This window comes from Lagopus leucura, unplaced genomic scaffold, assembly GCF_019238085.1.
Source record: "Lagopus leucura isolate 7727_CA_CO unplaced genomic scaffold, USGS_WTPT01 Super-Scaffold_739, whole genome shotgun sequence".
In the NCBI taxonomy this organism is placed as follows: Eukaryota; Metazoa; Chordata; class Aves; order Galliformes; family Phasianidae; genus Lagopus; species Lagopus leucura.
Genome location: NW_024962255.1, coordinates 20,430,906 through 20,456,665, shown reverse-complemented (window position 1 = coordinate 20,456,665; position 25,760 = coordinate 20,430,906). Strand labels below are relative to the sequence as shown.

The 25,760-nt window shown below is 37.4% G+C and overlaps 1 protein-coding gene across 7 annotated transcripts in view; it reads right to left on the bottom strand.

Moving 5' to 3' along the window:
- The window catches only part of CPEB3 (cytoplasmic polyadenylation element binding protein 3), an 84,855-nt gene that overhangs the window by 18,392 nt on the left and 40,703 nt on the right, over positions 1 to 25,760 (bottom strand). For all 7 annotated transcript variants that reach the window (XM_042863030.1, XM_042863033.1, XM_042863029.1 and 4 more), the window contains 3 exons: positions 25,398 to 25,454; positions 10,347 to 10,514; positions 8,393 to 8,482 (listed from right to left, as the gene is read on the bottom strand). In XM_042863030.1, coding sequence (XP_042718964.1) covers positions 8,393 to 8,482; positions 10,347 to 10,514; positions 25,398 to 25,454 — 315 coding nt within the window. The remainder of the gene's footprint in view (positions 1 to 8,392; positions 8,483 to 10,346; positions 10,515 to 25,397; positions 25,455 to 25,760) is intronic.

The window sequence follows — 25,760 nt, the reverse complement described above, 5'->3', positions numbered from 1 at the left end:
TTAATGTCCCTTAGTGATCTAAAATTTTGTTGGATCCAAAATCTATTTTTGACAAGTATGTATGTTCTAAAGAAGGATCAATGGTTATTTCTGGGAGACTTCAATTAAGAAGGGCTTTACTGACCTTTGCTTTAGATAAAAATAAAGATTGTGTGTCAATGTCAAATGTCTCTCCTCCCTCATTACATCATGAATGTGCTGGGAAAGGTTGAGAACTGGTGTTCTGCACATGCTCTGACATGCAGTTGACACAGCAGTAACATTTGCACAAGAAAGTATTTGGAAAAATAGCAACTTTACGCGTTAAGTTTCACAAATGTGAGACTTTACGCATTAAGCTTCACAAATATGCATGTTTTCTGATTTGAAAACTGTGCAAAGTAAGAAAGAGAAATGCTACCTTTTGAGCTATTTCAGGAGAGAACAGATGTTTAACAAGTACACAAACTTCAGACTGAATTTGTATTGGAAGTTTTTATGATAAATTCTTTGCTAACGTGACTGAAAGGTGAGCGACCTTTCTATATAAGCGTGTATGAAAGAATAAGGAGTACATTACTAGCAAAGATATTTATTCCACACTCTTTCTGGTATTGACCATAACCTGTTTTCTACAATTCGTGGAGGTGACATAGGAAGTGATTACAACTGCGTACTGAATATGTAGTACGGACACTTCAGTACTGTCACTGTCCTCCGTGAGCAGCATTCATCTAGAGAAGCTGCACAATGTAACTAAGTTACCCTGATGCATCCTTTCTATGAGTTTGAAGGAGAAAATATGCTGCAAGTAGTACTTTTTTTTTCTTTAATATTATTGGGCTTTTTGTATTTGTTTAAAAATGTAACATGAACAATGTAGTGCTAAGGGTGACTAAGGAAAAAAAAAACTTAATCTCAATTATGGCATTTTCCCACAGGGGAATTTCAGACTCCTTCACTCTCTCCTACACTTTTCTTTCCAAGTTATTTTTTCCATACTGAGATATCTTGTACACTGGTTTCCTGGTAGAGTCCATCCTGGTGGTTTTAGGTTGCAGAATGGAGCTATTTGACTGCTGTTGTGACCAGAACCCGCCGCAGACTGATCAAAAATGAAGAAATCCACGTGACAGAGAATTTGGCTAGATGCTGTGACCAGGCAGTCATTCAAATAGAATCACTAGCATTTCTTTCCTAGTTGGACCATAAAGTGACACTGGGAACTCATTTTTCAGTCTGCTTAGGAATCTTTTAGCCATTATCTAATGCAAAATTTCAGTATAGCTACACAAAATTACTTAATATAACTTAGTTTTAGTTAAATATCCATTTAAATTTAAAATATATGATCTCTAAGAAAATTCACAATCAGAACTCATGTTTTCTTTCCCGTACCAACACTCTGTAGTCACTACAAATAGTGAAAATGCACGCCAGCCCTCCCGAGTGAGCCACGTGATGTGTAAGCTGCTCAGCGACTCGGTCTGATAGAAACAGTGTAATATACTTGGATGCTTAACTACTGTAGCATATATCACAGCAATATCTATCATCCACAAAAATGACAGAGTTGCATGCTCCTGAGGGCGTACAACTCAGTGTTCTTCTTTAGGACATGGTGCAGTCAGTCATCAAGCTCGACGTGCTTGTTTCACAAAACACAAAGCTTTCTGCCGAAGAGGATCTGCATCCCCTCTCCACCTTTGCCCTGTCCCTGAATTAGAAAAGTAATGATTCATCTTCAACTATTAAGAAGGTAAGTAGAGCACCTCCTTTCTCTTTAATATCATCTTTACGAACATTAAGATTTAAAGCCCATGAGCACAAGTATGGCTCTATAACATCAGCTGCCCGATATATTCAAAAATTGAAGTCAGTTACCTCTGTACCACCAGAAAAGAGAACACCCAAGATGTACCCATGAAAAGTCTAAAGGTACATAAGATACTAAGCTGAATTAGGCTGCAATTCTAAAAGAAATAGCATTTGTTGTTGAAGGCAACATGAAAGCCGGTAGAGAATAATCCTGCAAAGCCACCTCAGAATGCAATTTGCCCTGCCTAGGTTTGATTGCACAAAAATAACTATTATTTTGCCTCATCAGATTCTTGTTTACTCTCAGAAATAGAAACAGCAAATGGCACTGCTCTAGGGACAGACATTCTCTTACATGAAGCAGCTTCTTGAATGCTCTTTGAGACTGCTGTGCCAGTTATCAGACAGATATTTTACAATCATTATCACTTCACCACCAAGACTCATCAAGCACTGGATAGGAAGTAGCATGAAGATCTTTAAAAAGGAAGGCTTAAACATAATTAATTGAAAATCTAAAAGCAACTTCTACGCTAAAAACAACCTTAAATAGCAAATTAGTATGTGCTGCATGCTGCTGCCACACACGTTGTGAATTGCATTGCTTTGGAATCGCGCTTTTCTGCTGTGGGAAGGCATAGGGCCTCCAAATTACATACACAGCCTGAGAGATCAGTGGTTAAAGGACTGATCTTGCGTGCTTCTGTGTGGGAACATACACAAAGTTTCAAAAAGCACTTTCATTGCTTCTTGCCATACAGTGTTTAAGTTCCCATTCTAGAAAACGTTATAATCTCCAGCTTCAGCTTGTAAGATATGAAAACTGGCCAGGCACTCTTTGACGTACTTCAGCAGTACGATATTACGTCATTTAGACCAAACTAACAGAAAATAAATTAAAAAAAAAATCACAGAATGATGGGTTGGAAGCCATCCACAGTTCCAACCCCCTGCTGTTGGCTGGGTGCCACCCATCAGATCAGGGCCTGGAGCCCCGATCCAACCCAGCCTTGAGCACCTCCAGGGCATCCGCAGCTTCTCTGAAATACTGAGACTAGTTTCTGTACAACATATCACTGCGCTCAGACAAACCAGATGCCCATTTCTGAATCTAGTTGGTGAAGTTAGAATTATGGCACCATGCTTTATCCTTGTAACTATTCACTGCTGCTGCTCTTGTGGAAACTACCATCTCTACTGCACTGGCAATGGAATTAACCATGCAAAGGGATCTCAGTCACACAACAAAGGTCAGACAACTGCCCATGACAGCGTTCCCAGCTAGTTTACCTTGGAGACCATCAGGAATGCTCAAACAAGTCTGCTGCACCAGTGGTTTTAAACGAAAGAAATCACTTCCCAGTGTTGCTTTATGCAACTTTCTATATAGCATTCTTTTCTTCCTGAGATCTTGCTCATCTCTGTGCGCCCTCTGTAAGCAGTAGGTACAATGCATCTATTTTTAATCCAATAAATGACTGAAAAACAGGGAAAATACAAGAGGATCGGACTGTTGTACCACACGTCTTAATCAATCACGTCAATGCATTCCTCCTTTCCAAATGCATCTTGTCTTCAAGTTCTGTCCCACCTCATTTTCTTTATCTACAACATCTTTCCTCTTACAAGAAAAGAAATAGAAAAAATTCAGTAATTTTTGTCCTTGTAAAATGTCATACATGTTCCAGTGAGTGCTAGAAGAATCATAGTTATCACTAAGAAAAATAAATCTGTAAAAGCTTTCTTTGGGTTTTTTTTTTTTTCTTCCTTAAAGGTGTTGTTTTAAAGTTAGCAATGTGTTGAAAAAACTGAAAGGAGAATGTTTTTGAAACGTTGACACCATCTGTTTAATAAAAGAAGTAGGAAAAAAATTGTCTCTAGTTAGCATAAACATGGCTTAACTCAGCAGACCAGTAAGTAAATCAGAAAGCCTTCATATTTTAATCAAATACAAATTGAATTATCTTGGTTTTGCCAGAGTGAAATAAACTGCCATGAAAATGTGTAACTACATTTGATAACTTACTTATGTGCATATTTAATTATTTCTCAACACCTCATAGGTACTCAGAAAATACTTAATCACAAGCCACATTCAGTTCCCAAAACTCTGTGGTGAAAGCCAAGTAAACACATTACAAACTGGGCATCTGCTTAGCGAGACCAACACATGGCATTTATACATTTTGCCAGCTCTGTTACTAATGCATCCAAGCAGATGCCAAAGGAAATAATCCAAAGACGCTTCAGACAGCGTAATGAATTGGCCTTATTCAGAAGCAAAGCATTAAATTCACCTCATGGATGACACCAACATAAAAACACAGTGCTAAGCTTTACAATGCATAGGAGAGGTAAAAAGAAATGTTGAGGCAATAATGCAGATGCTCGCAACTAGGAATAGAAGCCTCTTACCCACTCTGTCAGCTGTTATCAACTTCTCTTGCCCTAGTGCAATAATCTACACTTTCAGTGACAAAACAGCTGGGTACCACCAGCGTTCTCTCGGCAATCTGAATGCCAAACTCATTGGTGTTTCCTGTAAGGGCTGTTTTGATCTTCCAGGTAATTTTGGTTTTGTTGTGGTAATAACCAAAATTTAACCACTGATCAAGCAGATCTTCCTCAAACACATCGTGTCAGGTAAGATTTGGTATAGGTAACAAAGACCTAGAATACCTGCAAAACAGGAAAACCTGCATGGCACAGTACGCAGCACGCCCTAGTAGTACAACACAGACACATCCTTGTTGATCTGTAGTCCTCCAGGTCCAAAATCAGATTGCAATAAGCCTTGCGTGACTCACCATGCTGGAGATGGCAGTTCAGTGTATGTCACACAAAACTGGTCTACATTCACCAGGCCCTACACTTAATTGATCTTAATTGATGTGTTTAAGCAAAGGCAGTGGCTGTACAGGGCCAGTAGCATCACCATTCTCAGAATGCCAAAATCTTTGTTCAAGCTCAGCATTGTGAGAATATTTCTGGACCTCAGCCCTGAAAGCAGCTTATGTGACACTGCACCTAAGCTAATCAACCATACCAGCTAATAAATTAGCTAATATGTCTTGCCAGATCAAGACTGCATATCTGCAGTCTGACTTACCCACCAAACTAACCAGATAACGCACCAGATAAAGGGAGGAGGGGAAAAAAGTTATTAGACTGTAGTTTTATTTTAATCTTTCAGATTTCATGCCTGATCAGCTTAGACATGGCTAATAGCTCCTGCAGCCTTTTGTTCCTAGTCTTAAGGATATCAAGACAGTCCTCCTAACATAAAGCAACTAAATGGAATTCATCTACTGCAGCGTTGAACACATTTCACAAATTCATGCAATTATGAATAAGGCACAGCATTTTTCTTGAACAATAGATGCGGAAAGTCCATATCCGTATGCTCAGAACTGTAAGGGGTGACATCACCTGCACTTAGAAGGTAGTAATTCCTGATGAAACTGCCCCAGTGTGAAACTCTGCTGACTATGCTGACCCAATGGTATGATTCTATCTGCTTCAAGCCAGTAACTGAATGCTTATCAAAGCAAACAAAAAACAACTTTCATTCTAAGTCATAGTCATTTGGCCTGACCTACAGAAATAAAGGGCTAATAAAAAAGCCTATCCATCAAAAGGCCACTAAAGTCCATCTGGAGGCGACAGCCTCTTTTCAGAAAGAGCAGGGTTCAACATTACTGCCAGTCAGGCATGTTCAAGTAGGTGGGAGAAGCCTCAGAGATCAGTTTTATTAACGTGTGAACAAAGATTAGCCTCCACATCATCCCACTGCATTCCCACAGTCCAGACAGCCTCTCTTTTTTTTTTTTAATTACTATTATTTTTATTTTGGACAGATTTTCCATCTGAAATAACCCTACTGAAATTGTCAGAAATTCTACAGGTTAATAATGTGACATGGAAGGAAAAAGGTAGAAAAAAGGGAGAAAACATCTGAAATCACTACTATTTGACAGCTGGATGTCACTGAATGTTGTGCAAAAGCATAACTTCAAGCATCTCTTTCCATTTAATTTAATTTTTTTTTTTTTTTTTTTTTTTTAAATAAGTCACACACAGAATCACACAGAATCACAAGGTTGGAAACGACCTGCAAGATCATCCAGTCCAACCACCCTCCCATTCCTATCAGTACCACAAGCTACTAAACCATCTCTCATAGCTCCTCATCCAGGCGCCTCTTGAACACTACCAGGGACGGCGACTCCACCACCTCCCTGGGCAGCCATTCCAGTGCCTGACCACCCTTTGAGAGAAAAAGTTTCTCCTAATGTCCAACCTAAACCTCCTCTGGTATTACTTCTGACCGTTTCCTCGGGTCCTACTATTTGCCTGGGAAAAGAGGCCAGACCCTTTTGCACCACAACCTCCCTTCAGGAAGCTGTGAAGTGCAATGAGGTCTCCCCTGAGCCTCCTCTTCTCCAGACTGAACAATCCCAGCTCCCTCAGCCGCTCCTCATAAGACTTGTGCTCCAGACCCTTCACCAGTTTCGTTGCCCTTCTCTGGACACGCTCCAGGGCCTCAATGTCTTTCTTGTAGTGAGGGGCCCAAAACTGAACACAGTACTCGAGGTGCGGCCTCGAGTGCCAGATAATAAAATAAAACAAGTCTAAACAAATAAATACCATGTTTTAATTCTAAAGGAGCCTCTATGGAAAAACAGAAATAGAGGCATTTTATTGCAGTGCTTCTTTCAATGATTCCATAATACCCTTGCAAGAGGAGTATTCTTTATCTTTAAAATAGATGCAAAAGATCTGAAAAAAAATACAACAGGCGTTCAAACCTGGCTTCTGACTCCTGGTCTTTTACGCAGATGCTCCAGCACAGAACCACAGTCAGTTACGTACATTCAACCAACCAAGCTCAGTACAGCTCTTGAGAGAACCTCAAAGGCAGGAATGCAGGATGCATAACGCTGCAGTCCTGATTGATAACTAAGAAGTTAGTTATAAATAAATCTGGAACAGTTGGGATTGACTGTTGTTTAGCACTTTCAGACAGACATTCAGGGCAACTGGCAGGGGCTTTGAAAGCCGTTTCCTATATTAGAATCATGACAAAAATAGAAGCGAGCCTGCATTCCCTTGTCTTCTGCTAAAATAGATCTTACTCGAAAACATTTTCACAGGTTTGTTGAGGCATAACTAGTCCAGTGTCACATACAGAACAAACTCAACAATAATTGGAAGTCCCATGTTGATCTGCCTTAAATAGTTACTGAATTAATGAGAATGAAAACTGTGAGAGCGGAGAGGACCAAGAGATATTAGGGACAAGGAGAAACTTGCTTTATATTATTACTGTTCTTTAAACTTTTCAGTGATAGTGAAAAAAAAAAAAAAAAAAAAAAAGCATATTTTACTAACTGTTCTTAAGAACATGTGCTTTATTCATGTATTTATTAATTCAGAAAGAGATGTTGCATAAAAACTCCTGACAGCAAGGCTGAGTTGTGAGAATGGGACAGGAAAGACACAGCATGTATGTTGTGTTGTTCTGTTTTAAAGCAAGTGCCCCAAATGCTGTTTACAGAACAAGCCTTTGTACGGAGCTATCTTGCCTCCAGCACTCAAGATTCCACAGAAGCTGTTCATTACTTATCTGTTACAGTCAAAACCATATCTATGGAAATGTTGCAGGATTAGCTAGTTCAGTGACCAAGTAGCCCGCTCTTCTGCCAAGATAATCAGTGGCCTTAATGAGCCATTAAGAACTTCGAGATCCAGTGAGAGTAGAAAATCTTAACGTATAGATCAGAAATTTTGTGCCTAATTTTATGCTGCAGTTTTAGATCATGCATGAACTCCCAAACTATACGCAAGAGGCAAGTGTGACTGAGCATAGACTGTATGGTATAAAAATAAAATCACAGCAGAAGATACAGTACAGAGCAATCGAGTTTAACCAAGCAACTCTCCCAGCTAGTTTTTCCATAAACCCTAAATAAGTTGGCATAGCATTTTGCTGATGGGTGTGAAAAAGCCCCACCTGCTTAACTCTAAGCCACTCTGAAACGAATCAGTTCCGGCCTAGCAGCTCTGTGATCACGGTGCCTGACACCTGCCCAAGCTGAAGACTCCATCTCTTAGCAGAATTCATTGCTGTAGCTCAGCAGCAGCAGACCCTGCTGCAAACCTTTTGGTTCTGGGCAGGATCACAGCTTCCTGGGTCAGCACACACGCAAAGTAGGCTCATGCATCTTGGCAAAATACTGTGCATACAGTTCACCAATGACTTCTGGCCATGACAAATCATATTCTATTATTCTTATGGTTTCAACAATAAACAAACCACAACAGAATTAGGAAATTTCAAAAACTTTCCTTCTAAACTAAGCCTAGTATAAGTTAAACACTGAATTAAGGACTCCGTGCTTGCTGAAATACAAGGCTACGTTTCATTCACTGAATAGCTCTTTTTTTCCATCATGGTAACTGCTGAAAATACACTTGTTGAAAGAGCAAATTCATCACTGATAATCAAATCCTTTCTTTTTAATAGATTGCCATATTGTAGACATAATTTCCTTTTACCAGAACAGCCTGCATAAAAATATTTTAAGCTAATTACCTTTAGGTGGAAAATATGACTTGCTTTCAGCTTTGTGAGGCCAGTCCACCACAAGAGGTCCAAATCTACGAAAGCTGGCAGTGATCTCATCTACAAAAAACAAATGAGGCACCTTAGAGAAAGACTGAAGAATGACAGTGGCAAGGTAAGCATTTCTATTTTAAAAGTCCATTTTCTGTTCCTATCAAGAACAACAAAAACTGCAATACTGTACATTGATAATGCCTAAATGTTCTTTTAGTTCTGCAATATACATGGCTGCTTAAAAAAGGAACTTTGCATTCCACTAACACAAGTCTGCATTTAATCCTGCTGCAAACATGATCTATCAAAAGTGAATATGCTTCAGCTGTGGTCTACATCTAATTATAGCCACAATGCAGGGTCAGATGCTGCCACATGGGGACTGATGGAGAAGCTAAGTGTCTGCATGGCCACTCCTTGCAGCACGATCCAGAAAGCAGGCTGCATCAGGCCATGTGTCTGTGGGGACTTCACCTCCACAGTCTCCTTGGAAAATCTGCCCTGAATCACCACGTTTGTTTTTGTTGTTGTTGTTGTTTTAAAGTATCAGTTTAAAAACACCAGAAAGCAAACATCCGAAACCATCCCTGAAACTATCCTATAAAACAATTTTTATTTTAAGAAAATTCTTTTTTTCCCTCAAATTCGTTCAAGTTTTTAAAATACATATAACTTTTCAATGCATTTATGCATTTTAAAGGAAGTAGTAATTTAGAGTTATAGCTAATGCAATGCTAAATAGATCAGAGCAACAGCTCATCAGAAAGAAAGGTTGGAAAAAAAAAGAAAAAAAGCAGTGGTTTTCCAAATTCTTGGTTGCTACTTGAGATGCATCCAGATCACCTGATCCCCATGAGCTGCGTGTTAAATTTTTCAAGCAACAAGAGACACAAAACACAGAACACACAAATCAGAAGCTTAAGGAAGATGATGTTACTAGAGTCAATCTCTCATGTATGAGGGAAATAGCTCCCAAGCAGCCATGTTTCTTATTTCCTCTCAGGACAGGCTGGGCATGTATTTCAAATCTGAAGTGTCCCAGCAGTGGTCACATCAGTTGTACCTGCTGGCCTGCTGCTGCTTGTATTTGGAGAATCAGATGACCCAGCTGTCCCCGCACCAACAACTCTGCAACTGGTGATGTGATGTGGGAACTGTATTTGTAGCTGTTTGTGAACCATTCATTGGCAATCCAGCTTATTTTTATTTCTTTTAACTGAAATTGCACCATAGTTTATTCTTCAGATTTAGTAGTGATGAGATTCAAAGATTCCTCCCTTTAAGGCATCCTTGAATGTCCTGTATATGCCAACTGAAGCTACGTAGTGATGGATTCCTGCTACAATATGAAAAATACACCCCAAACTGTAATGTTTTGGTTTCAGTCCAAATGTGCGTGTGTACATTCATGCAGAGTTAATATGGACTGAGAAAAAAACCTGACCATCCCTACTAAATGCTGGTTACTGTTGCAACCATATTAAATGCTCTACTTCTGTGAATTGAACACTACATATATGCTGCATAGGAAACCAATTTATTTTGATAAGTACTGCATTAACAAAGTCCATAAGTCAACAACTTCTATTAACAAAGGAAATCCTACAGAGGATTGACAGTACCCACTGTTTTTCCTTTTTCCAGCTCTCCTATTTTACATGTGTGAGAACACATGCTACTAGTGCAGATTAAAAGACCTGCTATGCAGGCATTTCTGTCTTCATCTCCTCTAATCTGCAGTACAGAAGAATATCATGGGAATTCTCAGGTGTTGTGGGACAAAGTGAGGAGGATGTTTTAAATAACGCCACAAGCGCTACAAGCGATACACCTGGAAAAATACATTTGTTTCTATGACAAAATGTCGTTTCCTAAGTAACTATATGAAAGCCAATTCCCATATCTCACCAATGTAACTTATTCACAGTACCTTCATCAATGTCAGGAGGAAGACCTCCAACAAACACCTTTCTAGAATAGCGTTCCACTCTTTCACCATTCTGACAGCGTGTTGGAGAGCTGAGACCCGATGATAAAGACTGATCACCGTGGCTGTCGTCTAGGAAGCCATCTTCAAAAGGAAAGAGTGAAGACCGACCTGTAACAGATTTTGTAGTATCTGTAGTTAAAGCTATTTCCTGGACAATTAAATATTTCAGTCAAAACTTACAATTTCCTTTTCTAAAACACTGTTTTGCTTCTAAGAGAATTTCTAATGAGAAGTCTAGCCAAGCAATCAGTTATTCAGATGGTATTCATTGGTATCACTCCTATTTTTTCAAATCTGTAACTATGTTATTCTTAGAAGACAATAAACCTAATTTAGTTTAAAGCAGAAACTCTTGGGAATGAAAATGGAAGCCAACAAGTTGTCCGCAGAAACTGTCATAGCTGCAGAAAGCACCTTTGAACACTTCAAGCCAATCCTTTTTGATTTAAGAACTTCCATAGCAGATCTCAAAGAAACGAGTTAAAAATGCAGATCACTTAAGCCATGGCATTGCGGGGCAGGATGGCCTCCTTCAGAATGCTTGACAGTACCCTAACCTCAAGAGCTGCATTGCTTCCTCCTTGAGTGAGTGGAGGCAAATTTCTGAGCAGGGGGCAAACAGCAAAATAAACACAGAAAAGCTCTGAGTAGTGGATGTTAAGCGTGTAGGTGAAGCAAACAGCTTAGCTAACAAGATAAAAATCTTTAAAAGACTTATTAAATAAAACACAAATACTTGCACTAAAAAAAAAATTGTTAGCTACGTCAGTGTCAAATTGTTACTCAGTATTAAAATACACTTTCAGTAAATGAATGAACAGAAAGCAACACAAATGACTTCTATTCAGTTATTTGATGAAAAGTGAATTATTGTGATCACCTGATTCAAATAACTTGTTGCTACTATTACCAAAGTATACGCACCTTATCTTAAGAACAGATATATTAACCCAGAAAATAGAAGATATTCAAAATAGCTTTAGAATTTAATTTCCTATACTTGAGTTGAAAAATAAATCCTGTAAAGTGAAAAGATGTATAAATGGGAACCTCATCTCAACTCTGAAGAAACTACTTGTCCCCTCATATCATGCAGGATTGCTCCCAGGGACAGAATTAAAATTAATTGATACAAACAGTTTCTAAAGGGGTTAACTATAAATATAAATAGCAGGAAAAATAAATTACATGGTAATTGATCACATGAAATTGACTTCTAGGAAGACCCAAAGAAGAGGAAGCTACAGCACACAGAAGTAAAGGGAGGAAAACCAGGGGCAAGGTGGAAAACAAAGACACACAGACTGACACTAGTCAGAAAAAAATGTATATACTGAAATGATCAGTAATAGAGCCTTGAACAGTAAAGGCTACATTACAAAAAGAAGCAGCAAACCTACATATAAGGAACAAGATAAACAACCAACAGAAAAGACGTTCTGACTGACACAAAGCATGAGCTTCAATTTTTATGTAGGAAGAACACACTGAAGGCAGAACATTGGCAAAGAACACAAATGCAAAAATCCACAGAGGTAAAAATCCTACTGTGCTTTTAAGCACCAATATAGAAACAGGGCAAATGTCACAAACAGAGAAGGATTTAGAGATGCTACTCTTAAAGTCTAGCACAGCTGGCTGTCAGAAATGGCAGCTTTAGAGCATAAGCCAGAAAGGACTTGATAAATATTCTGGTAATGCATGGAGAGGTTATACACATATATGAATGTATGCATTTTAGCAGAAGAGAGAGCACATGAATGAGAGTAATAACAGGTAGAAGTAAACATGTAAGAATATCAAATTATTTACAGACTAAATAATATTTTATTTCCCCCCACAAACATGCTTTCTTAAAAAAGATGGAAGTTCACACATCAAATGAATCAATATTTAGCTGTTCAACTGAAATGCAGGTCCATTGAGGAGGCTGAATGAGAGCTGATTTCTGATGGAAATCGAACAAAATGCATAGTGGCTTAAAAGGCAAGATGCCTCCTCTGATGGTCAGATGCTTGACAGTTCACAGGCACTATACTCAGATTAAGTGAATTCAAGAGATGATGACCTAAAGCTTTATAGTGAAGCATACAGTTAAGAGTATAAAGCAAGTATTTAATAGAACAAAAGGCACAGAGAAAATGGAGTAGGGAACAATTGCTCAAGTACATTAAATACATAAATCCAAAGAAAGCCAAACTATGGAACCCATTACCGCAGGCTTTTTAGGATGCTAAAAAGTTCCCATCATTTCTGAAAGAGAGAATGAGCAAGAACAGTGGAAAAACCCATCTTGGAGCATTAGCTATTGAAACCTCACATCAGAAAACACCCAGGGCAAGCCTCTATAGAGTATCATGGAAAAGCATTAGTAAGTGCCCTGTTTTTATATGCCTGCAGCCCTTCCCTGGCACCTCTGAGTTGTCAAGGCAAGAGGAAAGACTTTCAATAGCTACTCTTACACCCATATCTGAAAAAGTAAAATAAAATTTGAAAACCAGATACAGATCTTGTTTTCAGGATACGCAACTCAGCAACCTGAAGTGTGATTTCTACAAAAAAAAAAAAAAAGCTCAGCTTAATTCACAAAGGAAACAAAGGATCAAGTAGAAAGCTGATAGGTTGCACCAACCCCCAAAATATTTCTGACGACACTCTTCCCACTGAAGATGCTTAGTCACAGTGACAGAGTGAAAGACTAATTAAAAGACTCCAGTATAATAAACATGAAATGAGTCCCTGCACAGACTTGCCTCTGAGTTCTCTGCATATTATTACTGCAATGCAAGTGGTAAAAGCAATGAATATGAGAACGTTTGATAAACAACACATCTTTTTTAAGCAGACAACTTAAGAAATGTGTGGTTCTTCAGGTTAAGAAAGCTCAAAACAACATTATGCAATTCAATATACTGAAAAAGCAGGGATATCAGAGAGGTTAATATTGTATGAGTAGGGCACGTCACAAAATCCCTAACACCGATGACAAGAGACGCACACACACACACACACACACACACCCCCCTACTAGTTACCATAGAAAAGACAAATTCACATAGGCAACAATTACTATGGAGGGAAGCATGCATTTTAGCCGAGTAAAACAATCCTGAAAGTCCAGCACATCCAGAACCTGTTTGCCTTGTTTTGTCATCACCACAATTTCTACAAAGAAGCCTACACTGAATTTTACAGCCTATCTTGCACACACCACGATTACTATTGCCACATCACTTACATTTTGCTTCTACAAGTCAGCACAAGTTACTGGAAGTTAACAGTGCCCAGATGGTTTCCACCTCCCTTCCTACTTTGCTGCCATTTAATCAATCTGGAGACACTTGGCACCATCCTATGCTCACATGCATACAGAGCTTATGATATTTAATGTTTCAAGTACCATGAGAGCACCAAAGAAAAATATTAACGTGCTTTAGACACCAGATAACAATACTGTTCTCTGGAAGTAGGGAAAAATAGCAAGGTAAGTTTGTGGATAAAATCTAAGTTTTAAAAATACAAATCTCTGTTTACCTTTATCTATAAATTAAAAGCTAAACACCATCAGCTTCGAATCAAATCAGCTCCAATTTTATGTTAGAACCAGCACCAGTCCAGCCTACTATTTTAACCACACAAGTGCAAACTACTAGTTACTTAGAGGCTATTGGGTAACTCATATGACTAGGTTTGTCCCCAAATTCTACACTGTGAAAAGGAGGCCTTCCAAGCAACGTCACGTGCATGGGTGCCACAGAACATATATATATAAAAAAAGAGAGATCAAATGAAATGTAATGCCAAAGTACCCCAAACAGATGGCACTGTCCAATTCTAGCTGTAAAATGCCACAATCTTCACCATTATTTTCTCAGTTAATAAGTCAGTGTCAGCTACAGCACAGTACATCAGAAAAATCTTTTTTGGTAACCAGCATGTTTGCTCCTGTCCACAGTCATTAATCTCTCAGAATAAACATAAACACAGCTCTGTACAACATCTGTATAATGCTTTTCTAAGAGTTGCTTAAATGATGAAATACAGTTAAAACATCCTCAAATGTTTTTTTTTTGTTTGTTTGTTTGTTTTAAATTTATTTCCTCTCTTGATTATCAGTATTCACCACTGAGGACAGTTATTAGTATTGGTATTCACAATGTTCTACCTAGGGTAAACTGATGCAGTCCCCAAGTGCAATCTTCAACAAAAGAAGTTTCATCCAAGAAAAAAAACGTATGCTTGAGGTAATTCAATAAGTTTGCTAAACATTAAAAGTCTACAAAAAACATCTGAAAACAATCTTCATTTCTGGAACACCACACATTTAAAATCACAAATATGTGTCATGAAAAAGAATCTTAACATTTACCCATTCTCCAGTAGTAACAGCAACATACTGAGTTACCTGCTCAAGTCATCGCTGCTTTAAGTTGTTATAAAAAGGGAGATGTTTTCAAAATGAAGAATATAAAATTGATTTATAAGAAGCAACTGATCAACCAAATACTGTTAAAATTGGTAACATTATCATAAGAGAACTAAATATTTACATCTCCCACTATTTAGCAAACAAAACATTTAGTAAATACTTTTACCTCTTCTCCGCCCATAGCTCCTGGCTGCATGTAAACACAGAAGAAAATTGTCGGTACAGCTGTCATTAGATTTAGCTCCAAAAGCAAAGAAAATGTAGCTTCTAAATCTTCTCTTCCCCTCCCACCACAAAGAAGGAAAAGGCATTGAAAAGTGTGCAAAATGAAATTCAAACAACCCAAGACAAGAGAAAAAGTTTGAAGATGACACAGCCAGGGAAAAAAAAAGAAAAACAAAAAACCGCATACCTGCTGTGCAAGTTTTCTACACATCAAGATTAATTAAAAAAAATCAGACACATAAGACTTACAGTACTACAGATGATTAATTTAGGATTATGTTTTTAAGAAGTAATAAACATTATCAACAGTAATCCTAATTAAAATAATTCATTTTGCATTTCATTAATTAGCTTGTGGACAATGTTTTCCAATTATGTTTCAAGTTAAATAATTAGCCATCTGCAAGTACTAAAATCCTACTACCAAAATCATATGAACTCAATAGCCAGAATGTTCAGACTGATAGAAACAGATTGGCAAATTCATGAGAACCAAATGCAGCATTTCAATGAGCTATGCATCAATGGCAAATCCACAGCGTTGTACAAGCGCAGAAGCCACAGAGCTGTACAAAAAAATTCACTACACAAGAACCATTTTTTCATTTGAACTTTTAGAATACCAGAAAATGACCTGGAAAACAGTGTCTTCCATATACAGAATTCAATGTAACGAAATATATATTTGGTCTTCAAAGGAAATCAAGCATGAAGGCCAGGGATCACGGAAGAGTTTTTCAACAGCAAGTCAGCTTAGATAACAGGAGGAAGAGTTGTTCTGTCCCTCTTTTTAGTGCAATACTGCCTGCCTTCCTCCTCTCTCCTACTCCATCTCTTGCTTCTGCATTTAACACAATGCCTTCAGGTCCTCCCCTGCACATTCAAGCTTAAGTTGTGATTCTCTCCCAAGACCCCCTTAACCCACTTGATATCCAGCTTCTTCTCCTCCCTCTATATTCCAAGCATCCCCTACCCTCCCGTTCTTCCCATCTTTATATTTCCATCCACACAAATGCATGTCCTGAGATGTCCAACCATGCACATAGCTTTTTCTTCCTCCTCCTTGGCTCCCCCCTCTGCTGAACGAGCCCATGACTGCCACCCTGGCAGCCCAAGGACCTGCTGGTAAAATCCTGCACAAGCAGTTCCTTCCTCAAGCCCCAAAGAAATGCAGCATTGGCAAACACACAACTGTGTCATCTCTCCTCATCATCCCAGCAGTCAGGCAACAAAAAAATAATTACCTGACTGCCTCATTAGAGGAATTACATAATAATAATAATTATTATTATTATTATTATTATTATTATTATTCAAGGCCTTTGATGAGGAATTGTTTCAAAACTACTTTTTCCAAAAAAAGCCAAGAGTTACTCAGCTAAGCAACTAAGGGATGTCAACATACCCTTTCATTTTTCATCTACACAGGATGAAAAATAAGGATGTGTAATTGGAGACAATTTAAAAATATCCATTTTGGCTATAACTAAGATCAGAGCACAACAGAATTAACAGAAATAATGGTTCATGGGGTAAATTCCATAACACCCCCGGTTTGAGTAATTATTTTGGAAAATAAAATTTAGAAATTTAAGATATGTGGGTATTTAGAATTAAGATATTTGGGAACCAATAAGAAAACAATTGCACTATGAACAGACAATGAAATTATTAGTGTTATATATACATAAGGTTAATTTCTCTCTCAGTCAACTCCAAGAGTAAAAAAGATGGGGGGCTCCTGGCAGAGATGAAGCCTCCTCCATACTCTGCTCCCTACACCAAACACAAGCACCTTTTTGCACAGAAAACCAACTCCTTGAATGGTCCCAAAATTTAACACAGAAGTGTCATTTCCTAGGTGCCTCATAGAATGTTACACACAAACACATTTTACCACACGCACCATGAGATAGCTGCAAGCAGATCCTGGCCAGTTGTGCACCTGCCTTGCATGACCACTGCTGGCCACTATTTCTCCCACCCCTTTGCAACTTTCTTCAGCTCTGACAGGCAGTGAGCTGCAGAGCCACCACATCCTAGAGTGCATCGACTCAAGGAACAACAGTCTTTTTTTATTTTCTTTCCTGAAACTGTTAACCCGTCTCAATTCCATGAGTTAATTGAACTTTACAAACATGAAATTGTATGTTAAGGAATGGAACTCTAAGCTTTTTACAGATGAGCAAAACAAACTCTCCAAACACCAATTAATGCAATGCAATTAAGTAAATATAGCCCTGTTGGGAATCTTGGAAGTCTGCAGCTAAGGATATCCACTGCTGCAACATATCAAAATGCAATGAACTGATACGTGGAAATTTTAACTGCATCTCAAGAAAAGCTATATGAAGTGGATGAAAAAGAGCTAGAAGGCTTGCATTTTTATAACTTTTATCTGGCAGTCAAAGGAGAGAGAATTCACTGCTGGCATAATAATGACTTTGCAAACTGAGATGAAGAGCTACAAAACTCTGAAGATAACATGGTTTATATGATACATGACACACTGAAGCACATCCACAAAACACAGCCCTCAGAGTCTGAGAAAAAGCCCCTGCCTATGGTCCTGGGAAGGCAGTGGAGCAGACATCCACAGTGCAGTAATGCCAGCAAGAGAAAAGGGATAAGGACAAGGAAGTCACCCTGTTAAAAGTTACTCTTGCTCCTTTAACATTTGTTCTGAAAACCAAGAACAACACAATCAAGCAAAGGAACATTTCATACCATATAACAATAAGAAAACTACCTTCACTCTTCTGCTCACTTCTTATGCTGGGAATAAGTTTGGGTTTCTACTGTTGTTTATCTTGGAAAGTTCCAACTCAAAAAAGGACACTGTGTAATTTGTGTGATAAAAGCAAACCCTGTAAACAGACACCAGAATTGCACAAAAGGTTTCTGAGAATTATTTTTAGTAAGGCAGGTGTTCTGCAATTCATTTCTGAGATGAAACCAAGTGAAAAAGCTATAGAAAATAAAGGATTGACTAAAACATTCTCATCAACTACTCATTACCTAGTGCACATTAGAACATCAACAGAAATCATACAGCTCATCTAGAATACCTGTGAGAGCTGACATGCAATGCTCTACTGGCCAAGATCACTGATCCACGCAGATGAATGTTCTGTTTTCCCTAATGACACTAGAAAGAGTGTATTAGACTAGCCACTGTATGTTTTTCCTCCTGTTCCATTGGCATTTAAAGTAAATATGTTTAAAATGTTAGGGGGCACACTCTTGCCTGCTTCTAATATCTTCTTAGAAGTGTTTTGTTTACCATTTCTCGAATGCCTTTTTGATATTATATCTACTTTACACAGTTTCTGTGGCAGGAAGCTCCAGAAATGAACTACAGAAGCAATTCCTGAGCATTTTTAAATGGACCTACTAGAAGTTTTACCAAGCGTTTCTCTAGTCCTAGACTTGTAGGATATGAAGAACAGCAGTTCCACATTCCCCTTCATCTGCCACCTTTGTGATTTTTGTAAGGATCCATTACATTCACCTTCAACATTCTTCTAACCAAACAGAATCATTTCAGCTTCTTCAGTCTCTTGGTAATTCAGTACAGTCACAGCAGAGATGCATTATAAGAAAGCATAGTTCTGAGATGCACAGAAGATTATATTCTAATAGTGATTGAGCTAATATGAAATAAGGAAGGAGCACAGTTAACAAAATAAAAGCGAACAAATGAATAAAAATCTAAACTTTCAAAAGGAATAAAGAAAACAGAAACAACAGTGGAACTGATGTTCATTATTTAGGCTCATTAGCTTTTCCTGAGACTACAGAGAAAGCTTCCAAAACCCAAAGTTTAATGCTCTCACTGGTTTAACTTACTCCCATGGATGAGAGAAGCCATAAGAACATTTTTACACAAAAAAAACCCCAAAAACTTATGCTTTTGCATTCTTAATTGTTTGTCATTCTGGTCTCAAGTCACACTGCTAGCTGGTCTTGCTGTACTGTTATGAAGATGGTATAGGCACTAGTCACAGCACAATTCAGCTATAAGTTACCAGAAAAAAAAAAACAAACAACAGCACCTGGTGAAAATAAACATCAGTGATGACTATGTGGAAGTTCGACCTAGAAATGCTTACCATCTGAAGTGATTCAATTTAAATGCTGACATAATACATAAGTACATGAAGGCAAAACACTAACTTTTATTTCAATATCCCTATAAACCAAGACTTCTAAGGTTAATAAACATTGGCAAAACCAAAACACCCTACTTGGGTAACATCTACTATTTCCACACGACATGAAATCATCAGCTTCAAATGCTGGAGTGGATATTCAGTTATAAGTTCAATTTCTATGGCTTAGAAACTGATATTTAATAGAAACACATTTATGTTACTAACACTATCATCAAAAATTGTCCCTATAAAAACTCAAGTAGTTGTTCACCAATATTTAGCAGATCAGAAGCTTTCAACAGCTTTGTTATGGCCATATTAACAACTGGTGAGAAGAGACTCCTGGAGAACCTTTTCAAATGCATCAAACCTTACTGAAAACTGATAACTTAAGTCTACAGGCAAGATCAAGTATTTCCAGTAAGCTCATAGAGGAGACAATCTTGCCAAATCAATTTGTCAGCTTGTCTTTTAACTCAGGTTCTAACAGCAATATAAAGCTGACAAGCTGTGAAAGATCTTCACAGATTTCAACAGAGGCTGACCAAGTATTCTGGATTCCCTTGCAGAAATTTCTTTAAGTCAATTTGTTTGCTATAATGTACATAATATTTATTTACATGTTTCTGATTTTTAAAAAGCATCTACCATTCACCAACCAGTCTCAAATTACCTAGTGAAAAAACCATCATTGCAATTCCAGCAAGACAAGTTTCCATTGTTCACTTTGTCAGTCCATCCTGTTCTGTCTAATTGGTGAAGGCTATTCAATAAACTGTTGTTAACATGTGAAAAAAAATCCCTGAATAAGAGGTAGGCAAGGTAGGTTCTATTTAAAAATTGGGCTTCTGTACAGATGGAAGCCTATGAAAGACAGTAGCTAAAGGTGAAACAGTGAGTAACTTAATAGCAATCAAAGCAATAATATTATGTACACATAAATGTAACTTAGAATTATTTTAACAATTTTACAACCTAAAATAGGAGGCAAGCTTGACAAGAACAGCTTGTATATAAGATGAGGCCAGTGTTTAATAAAAACAGCATTAAGTTAATTATATAAAATACTATTCATCGATTACATTTCTGGATTTTAACTACATAAGCAGCAAGCTGACAAATGAACACTATCTGACAAAACTCAGTATGTGCACAAAAGTAGGGAAAACTAAGAACTATATTTGAGAGAAAAGTATTCAGTTTAATTCACTGTATTAAATGTTGGCTTCCCTGCCGGATGTTTCTACTGATCTTTACATGTGCAGAAATCTATTTGCTTACAAATGAAGTTTTCTATATATTAAGTTGCCACCCTCAGACTATTCTCCCCATTTTGTTAGGGGTATTTAAAATTATTTTTACTTCTGCATGTTTCATTGTTGAAGAGCTGAATGATGATGAGCTTGTTTAAGAAAACAATTTTCTTCCACTTTCTTTGGCTGAAAAAGCTGTTGACAAAGAGCAAGATCTTCATCTTCCACTCCTTTTAAAGGAGGTCTTCAAAAGAAAAAAAAATACAATGCAAATAATTAAGATTCTGGAATTGAGATGAGCTTTTTATTTGAGAGTGGTTCAAAAGATAGTTCTTAGTTTCCACTGATTGAGAGCTGGATGTGCAGACTGGTGTTGTGATAATGTAGTGGTATGACAGCCCCTTCTGGTTCACTTCTTTCCAATGACACACTGCAAATGATTACTACAACAAATCTCTCTGTAAAGTATGTTAGCATACATATGCTACTGAATACCACCTTCAGAATAATACAGTCCATATGCAAGCTGTATTCAGGTTTTTTTTCCTTCAGAGACAGTTAGTAAGCAGGCATCTGTGCAGGAAAGAAGACTTTCCTATTTTCATTTCTTAGTTTTCATTTTAAAAGTAGATTAATGATAAAGCTCACATTTCTAACAGCCAAGCTGATGGAAACTTCTTTATATTGCTTCCAAACTACCAAACATTTCTGGACTGCAGTCCCATCTCTTCTAGCACCATATATAATGCTTTTGAAAAAGCCTGGCAAATCTTGATCATGAAATGCTGCAGAAACAGATGGCATGCACCCAAAATAGAGGATCACACGGTTGAAAGAAAACCTCACATTGGTGAGGTTTAGATGCAGGAAAAGTAGTGAGGAAAAAATAAGGTAGTACAGAGCTAGCAAGTGGAACTAAAAGGAAGAAAAGTAAAGAAATCTTCCTCTGTTACAAAGATACTTTGGCAATCACTGATAAGCAATAGTGCTCTTAGTGACAGCTAAATTAGGTCCCAGAAAATACAAATATATAGAAAGAAACTTGAAGGGAAAAGAAAAAGAAAAAATACCTTTTCTCTGCCTGCATTTTTTCTTTTTAATTAAACAAATATAGAAGGAACTTTGATATAACTATAACTATCTTACAGTCCCCAGGGTAGCATCAAACCTAACTGTACAGCTGATTCTGAAAAAGGTAACAAGGTTATGTATGAAGTAACAGTCACACCCTCTGGGACTCTTATAGCACTGCTGTCTTTGCTGTGTCACACTTTCCATCATTCATTTTCCCCTCCCATTAAATCAATTCTGATCTCTTAGATTAATAAGGATTGTAAAAACAGACCTAATGTAGCTTTCTCAGTGTCTTTTATTTTTTCTATTATTCCTCATATGCAAATGAATCAGTAATTGATTGCAGCTTGATGTGACAATTGGGCTTAAGGTCAGAGAATTCCAATAGATAGATATCAAAATTGTCAGGACAGCCTGACACCTCTTAGAAGTCCGCTGCATATTTTCTGAGAATATAATATTCTCACTGCCAAAAACCTCCCTCTCTCTATACAAACCTAGTACACTGTCAACTAAAGGTTTTGCAAGAGAAAAATAATTCAATAAACTTTCTATTCAGAAGAGTTCATTTCAAGGTATATGTATGTCACTGGCAGAAGATTAAATATACAGTGATATTTCAGCAAGCTTGTTATGTCTAGATACGACATGTTTGGATACATTGCATCAGAACACACAAAAAGAAAAGCACAATAGCTCTTAAGGAGACAAGAGAATTGTAAGAAGACACTAGGAACATGAAAATACTTTGTTTTGCTTCCATTTTCTGTCATGGCTTGAAGATTTCCCCCCATAATTATTATTCATTGTAATAAATCTAAACAAACTCTATACATACACCTAAAAACGTGCCCTAAAGCACCACCTTAATATTTTAAAAGCTATTTTATTAGGGACAAATAGAACTAAATGGCAGAAATGAAAAGATAGTCAAATCACAAGCAAACAGCACCAGACCTCACAGACAATACATTTTTAGATAAGAATGAACATTGGTACCAGATGGAACATTTGAAGCCCAGCAGCACTGCAAAGTCACTGTGCATAGCAGCTTCAGGAAAAACAAAATCCCAGCGCTTCAGAGGTGTGAGTTTATTTATTTATTTGAGGAAATGAGTGGGAAGGTGTTGGCTGTTTTTTGGTTGACGGGTATTTTTTGTTTGTTTTTCAATTACCTTTAGTCTAAATTCATTTTACAAAAGGTAGCTTTGTAACCCAGCAATACTGTGTTTCCTTAAACAAAGACAAGGAGTAATAGAATGCACACCACTCTCTTTTTCACCCTGTCTACTTCCCTTCCACTGAACTTGCTGGCTTTCCAGCAAAAACAAGAAGCTCTAAGGACGGCTCACCACCCAGCTGACAGGTAACTGTGTCCCCATGCTGACTGTTCAGTCCAAGTATAGCTAAATTCAAAAGGAGCATATGTTAATTCAAAGGAACGCCCAAGCCCACTGTTCCCATTAGAGCAGTGGCTGCAGAAAGCTATGACTAAAAATAAGAATGAATACCAGCAAGATAAGGGGACAGAGGACACCTTCCTGTTCATTTTGGTCAAACAGATTAATTTACATACAATTCTTAGTACTGTAAAGATTATTTTAAATTAGGATTGCAAATATCTAACAAGAAGTATCCAGGTCAGTTGTTGGTTTCTATAACTTCAGACGTGTTTATGCAAATAAGATATTTGTAATTTCATTTGTGCCCCATTTTCCCTAGAAATTACACTGTCAATTGCACTTAATAAAATACTGTAGATGAAAGTTCATAAAAGTTCTTCTATTGACTGTTTAGATCAATATCAATGACATTATTAGAAAATCAAACATATCATTTCTTGATTAAATGAGAATTTCAATTCAGCAGTATAACAGTTACGTTTTGAAACTAATCATACACTAATAAACAAAAACACTCTTTGTCTAAGTAGTAGTAGAGGATACAGTAATGTAATATTTACAAAGACAATTTGATTTGTAATCACCAAATTATCTGAGCACTAGCATATAGACAAACAGTAGCTTTTCCCCTTTGTATAATGCTTCCAAATGTAAACATTCTCATCTCACTTTTCCTAAACAGTCTTTAGGACTGAATAGCACATTCCTCAGTGAAAGTCTAATGTTCATTATGAACGTTGAGCACCTCTACCCTGTACCCATGTACAACTTGTCTGCATACAAGTAATGCCAGTAATGTCAATAAATTCATAATAATTACGCATTTACAAGAAATCTTTCTATCTCACTAATTTTATTGTTTCAGAACAAGATGCTTCAAGATGACACTGTTTTTGCCTGGGGATGAGCAATTTGGTGGCTATATGTTCTGTACTTAAGCCCTGACAACTAAGGGGCTGAGATTTTAAGGTCCTTTAAGCAGCAAGTTGCACACTGCCTCAAACAAAACAGCCTCCTTCAACAGTGACAGACAGTAACCAGTGACCAGTATAACCAACAACTGAGAATTGCTATAAAGGATGGGAAGAAGCTATAAAGGATGGGAATTGCTATAAAGGATGGGAAGAAGCTCAAGAGGCAATCATCCCCTAAAATATTTAACGCACGGTAGGGAAGAGGTTTTGTGCTCCTGTTGGCATGAGCCTGAGTTGTCATCCAGCTTCAGAAATACTGTGGGCATGCAGACATTTTAAGTACTATGATTTAAAGAAGTTATGCGAATTCCAAAATTTACTGGAATGAAATCACTGAGATTATTTTTTTTAAATCCAGATCACAATCGTTTCAGCAGAGGAAGGTAAATTTCTTCTTGGACTAACTTCTCTTAGCTCATTTCCCAATGGCAAAGATAATAGATCATATGGGGGTTAAGTAGTTCTAAGATTAAAATCACAAACAGAAGCCAATTTTTTAAGCTTATGTACCTCAAAACCTGATTTTATTCAACTCTCCAAAGTTTTAAGAACAAAAATAAACAGGTTTCACAGAACAATTAATATGGCTTCTGCATTCTTAGTAAGGCAGAAAACAGTGCTTTGTATGGCTTTTTCCATTCCTGTTTTTCAAAACTCCCAGTTCTACAAGAAATGTTTCTATGTATTACATAGCAAAAGCACTTGGTTTTGATTTTCAAACAAGAATAACTCAAAATTCAATCATAGCCTCCCATCTTCACAATTAGTTTTACTATTACAACTGGCAACTGAAATGCCCACATTAGAACAAATGCACTGAGACCACAATTCCTGTCAAACAACAGCACTGGGATGTGTAGGACTTGCACCCACATGCAGCCAGCTTTCCCCTTCAGTCATGTCCTTAATTACAAGGAGCATTTCCCCCAGTTAATGACATGATTTCCTATAACATATGCCTCATTTTGATATAGGCACATGTTCCAACCATTACTACAGAAACTCTGCAAAAACATCTCATTGTTAAATGTGTAAAACTAAATGAGAGCACAAGTAGCCTTACTGATTCCAAAGCCTGGCACTAGAAGTCAAAATCTTAAAATGCTTGCACCTTTTATGTTACAAGTTTTCCACTCTTTACATGTAACAGTTATTTTTTTAACATACGTGAAGACCAAATATCTGCAGCTATCAATAATACACCACATGATTTATGCAGACAGTAAAAAAGAAGAAAAAAAAGTAGTGAGTAAATTAATCCTAACACCTGTGACTAATATAGCATTCTAAGCAAAAATGTAGTTAAATGAATGTTTCTGTGGATATGTTTGTTGCAGATTTCCATTTATGACAAAAGTTTCCATTATAATCTATGTTGCATTCAGATTACAGATATTTAGCTATCACAATTATTGTATGCAATAAACATATCAGAATATTCAACATAGTAATATCAGATTTTATGTATTAGCTACTTACTGTTAAGGGCCATAATATTATCCGTTCCTGGATGATGGAAGTTTATTCCCATACGCCCTGTAATACAAATAGAAGCTATTTTTAATGTTTTTATTTCAAAACTGGATGCAATTTATTAATGTGAAAAACTACTGAAGGTGGTGAACATTCAGGGTAGCCAAAGCCTCCATCTACTGCAGATAACCCCTCAGAGCACACTTTTAAGATGTGTAACACTGTAGAACCCCCAACGTTATGTTCTTATAATACAGAAGAGTCACAGAACAGTGAGAAGTATTTAACAAACTCCTTTGCTTTGTACTAGGTAAGTATTACATTTACCCTTTCAAAATAAGGTCTCAACGCTCAGCCTTCTACTTGCTG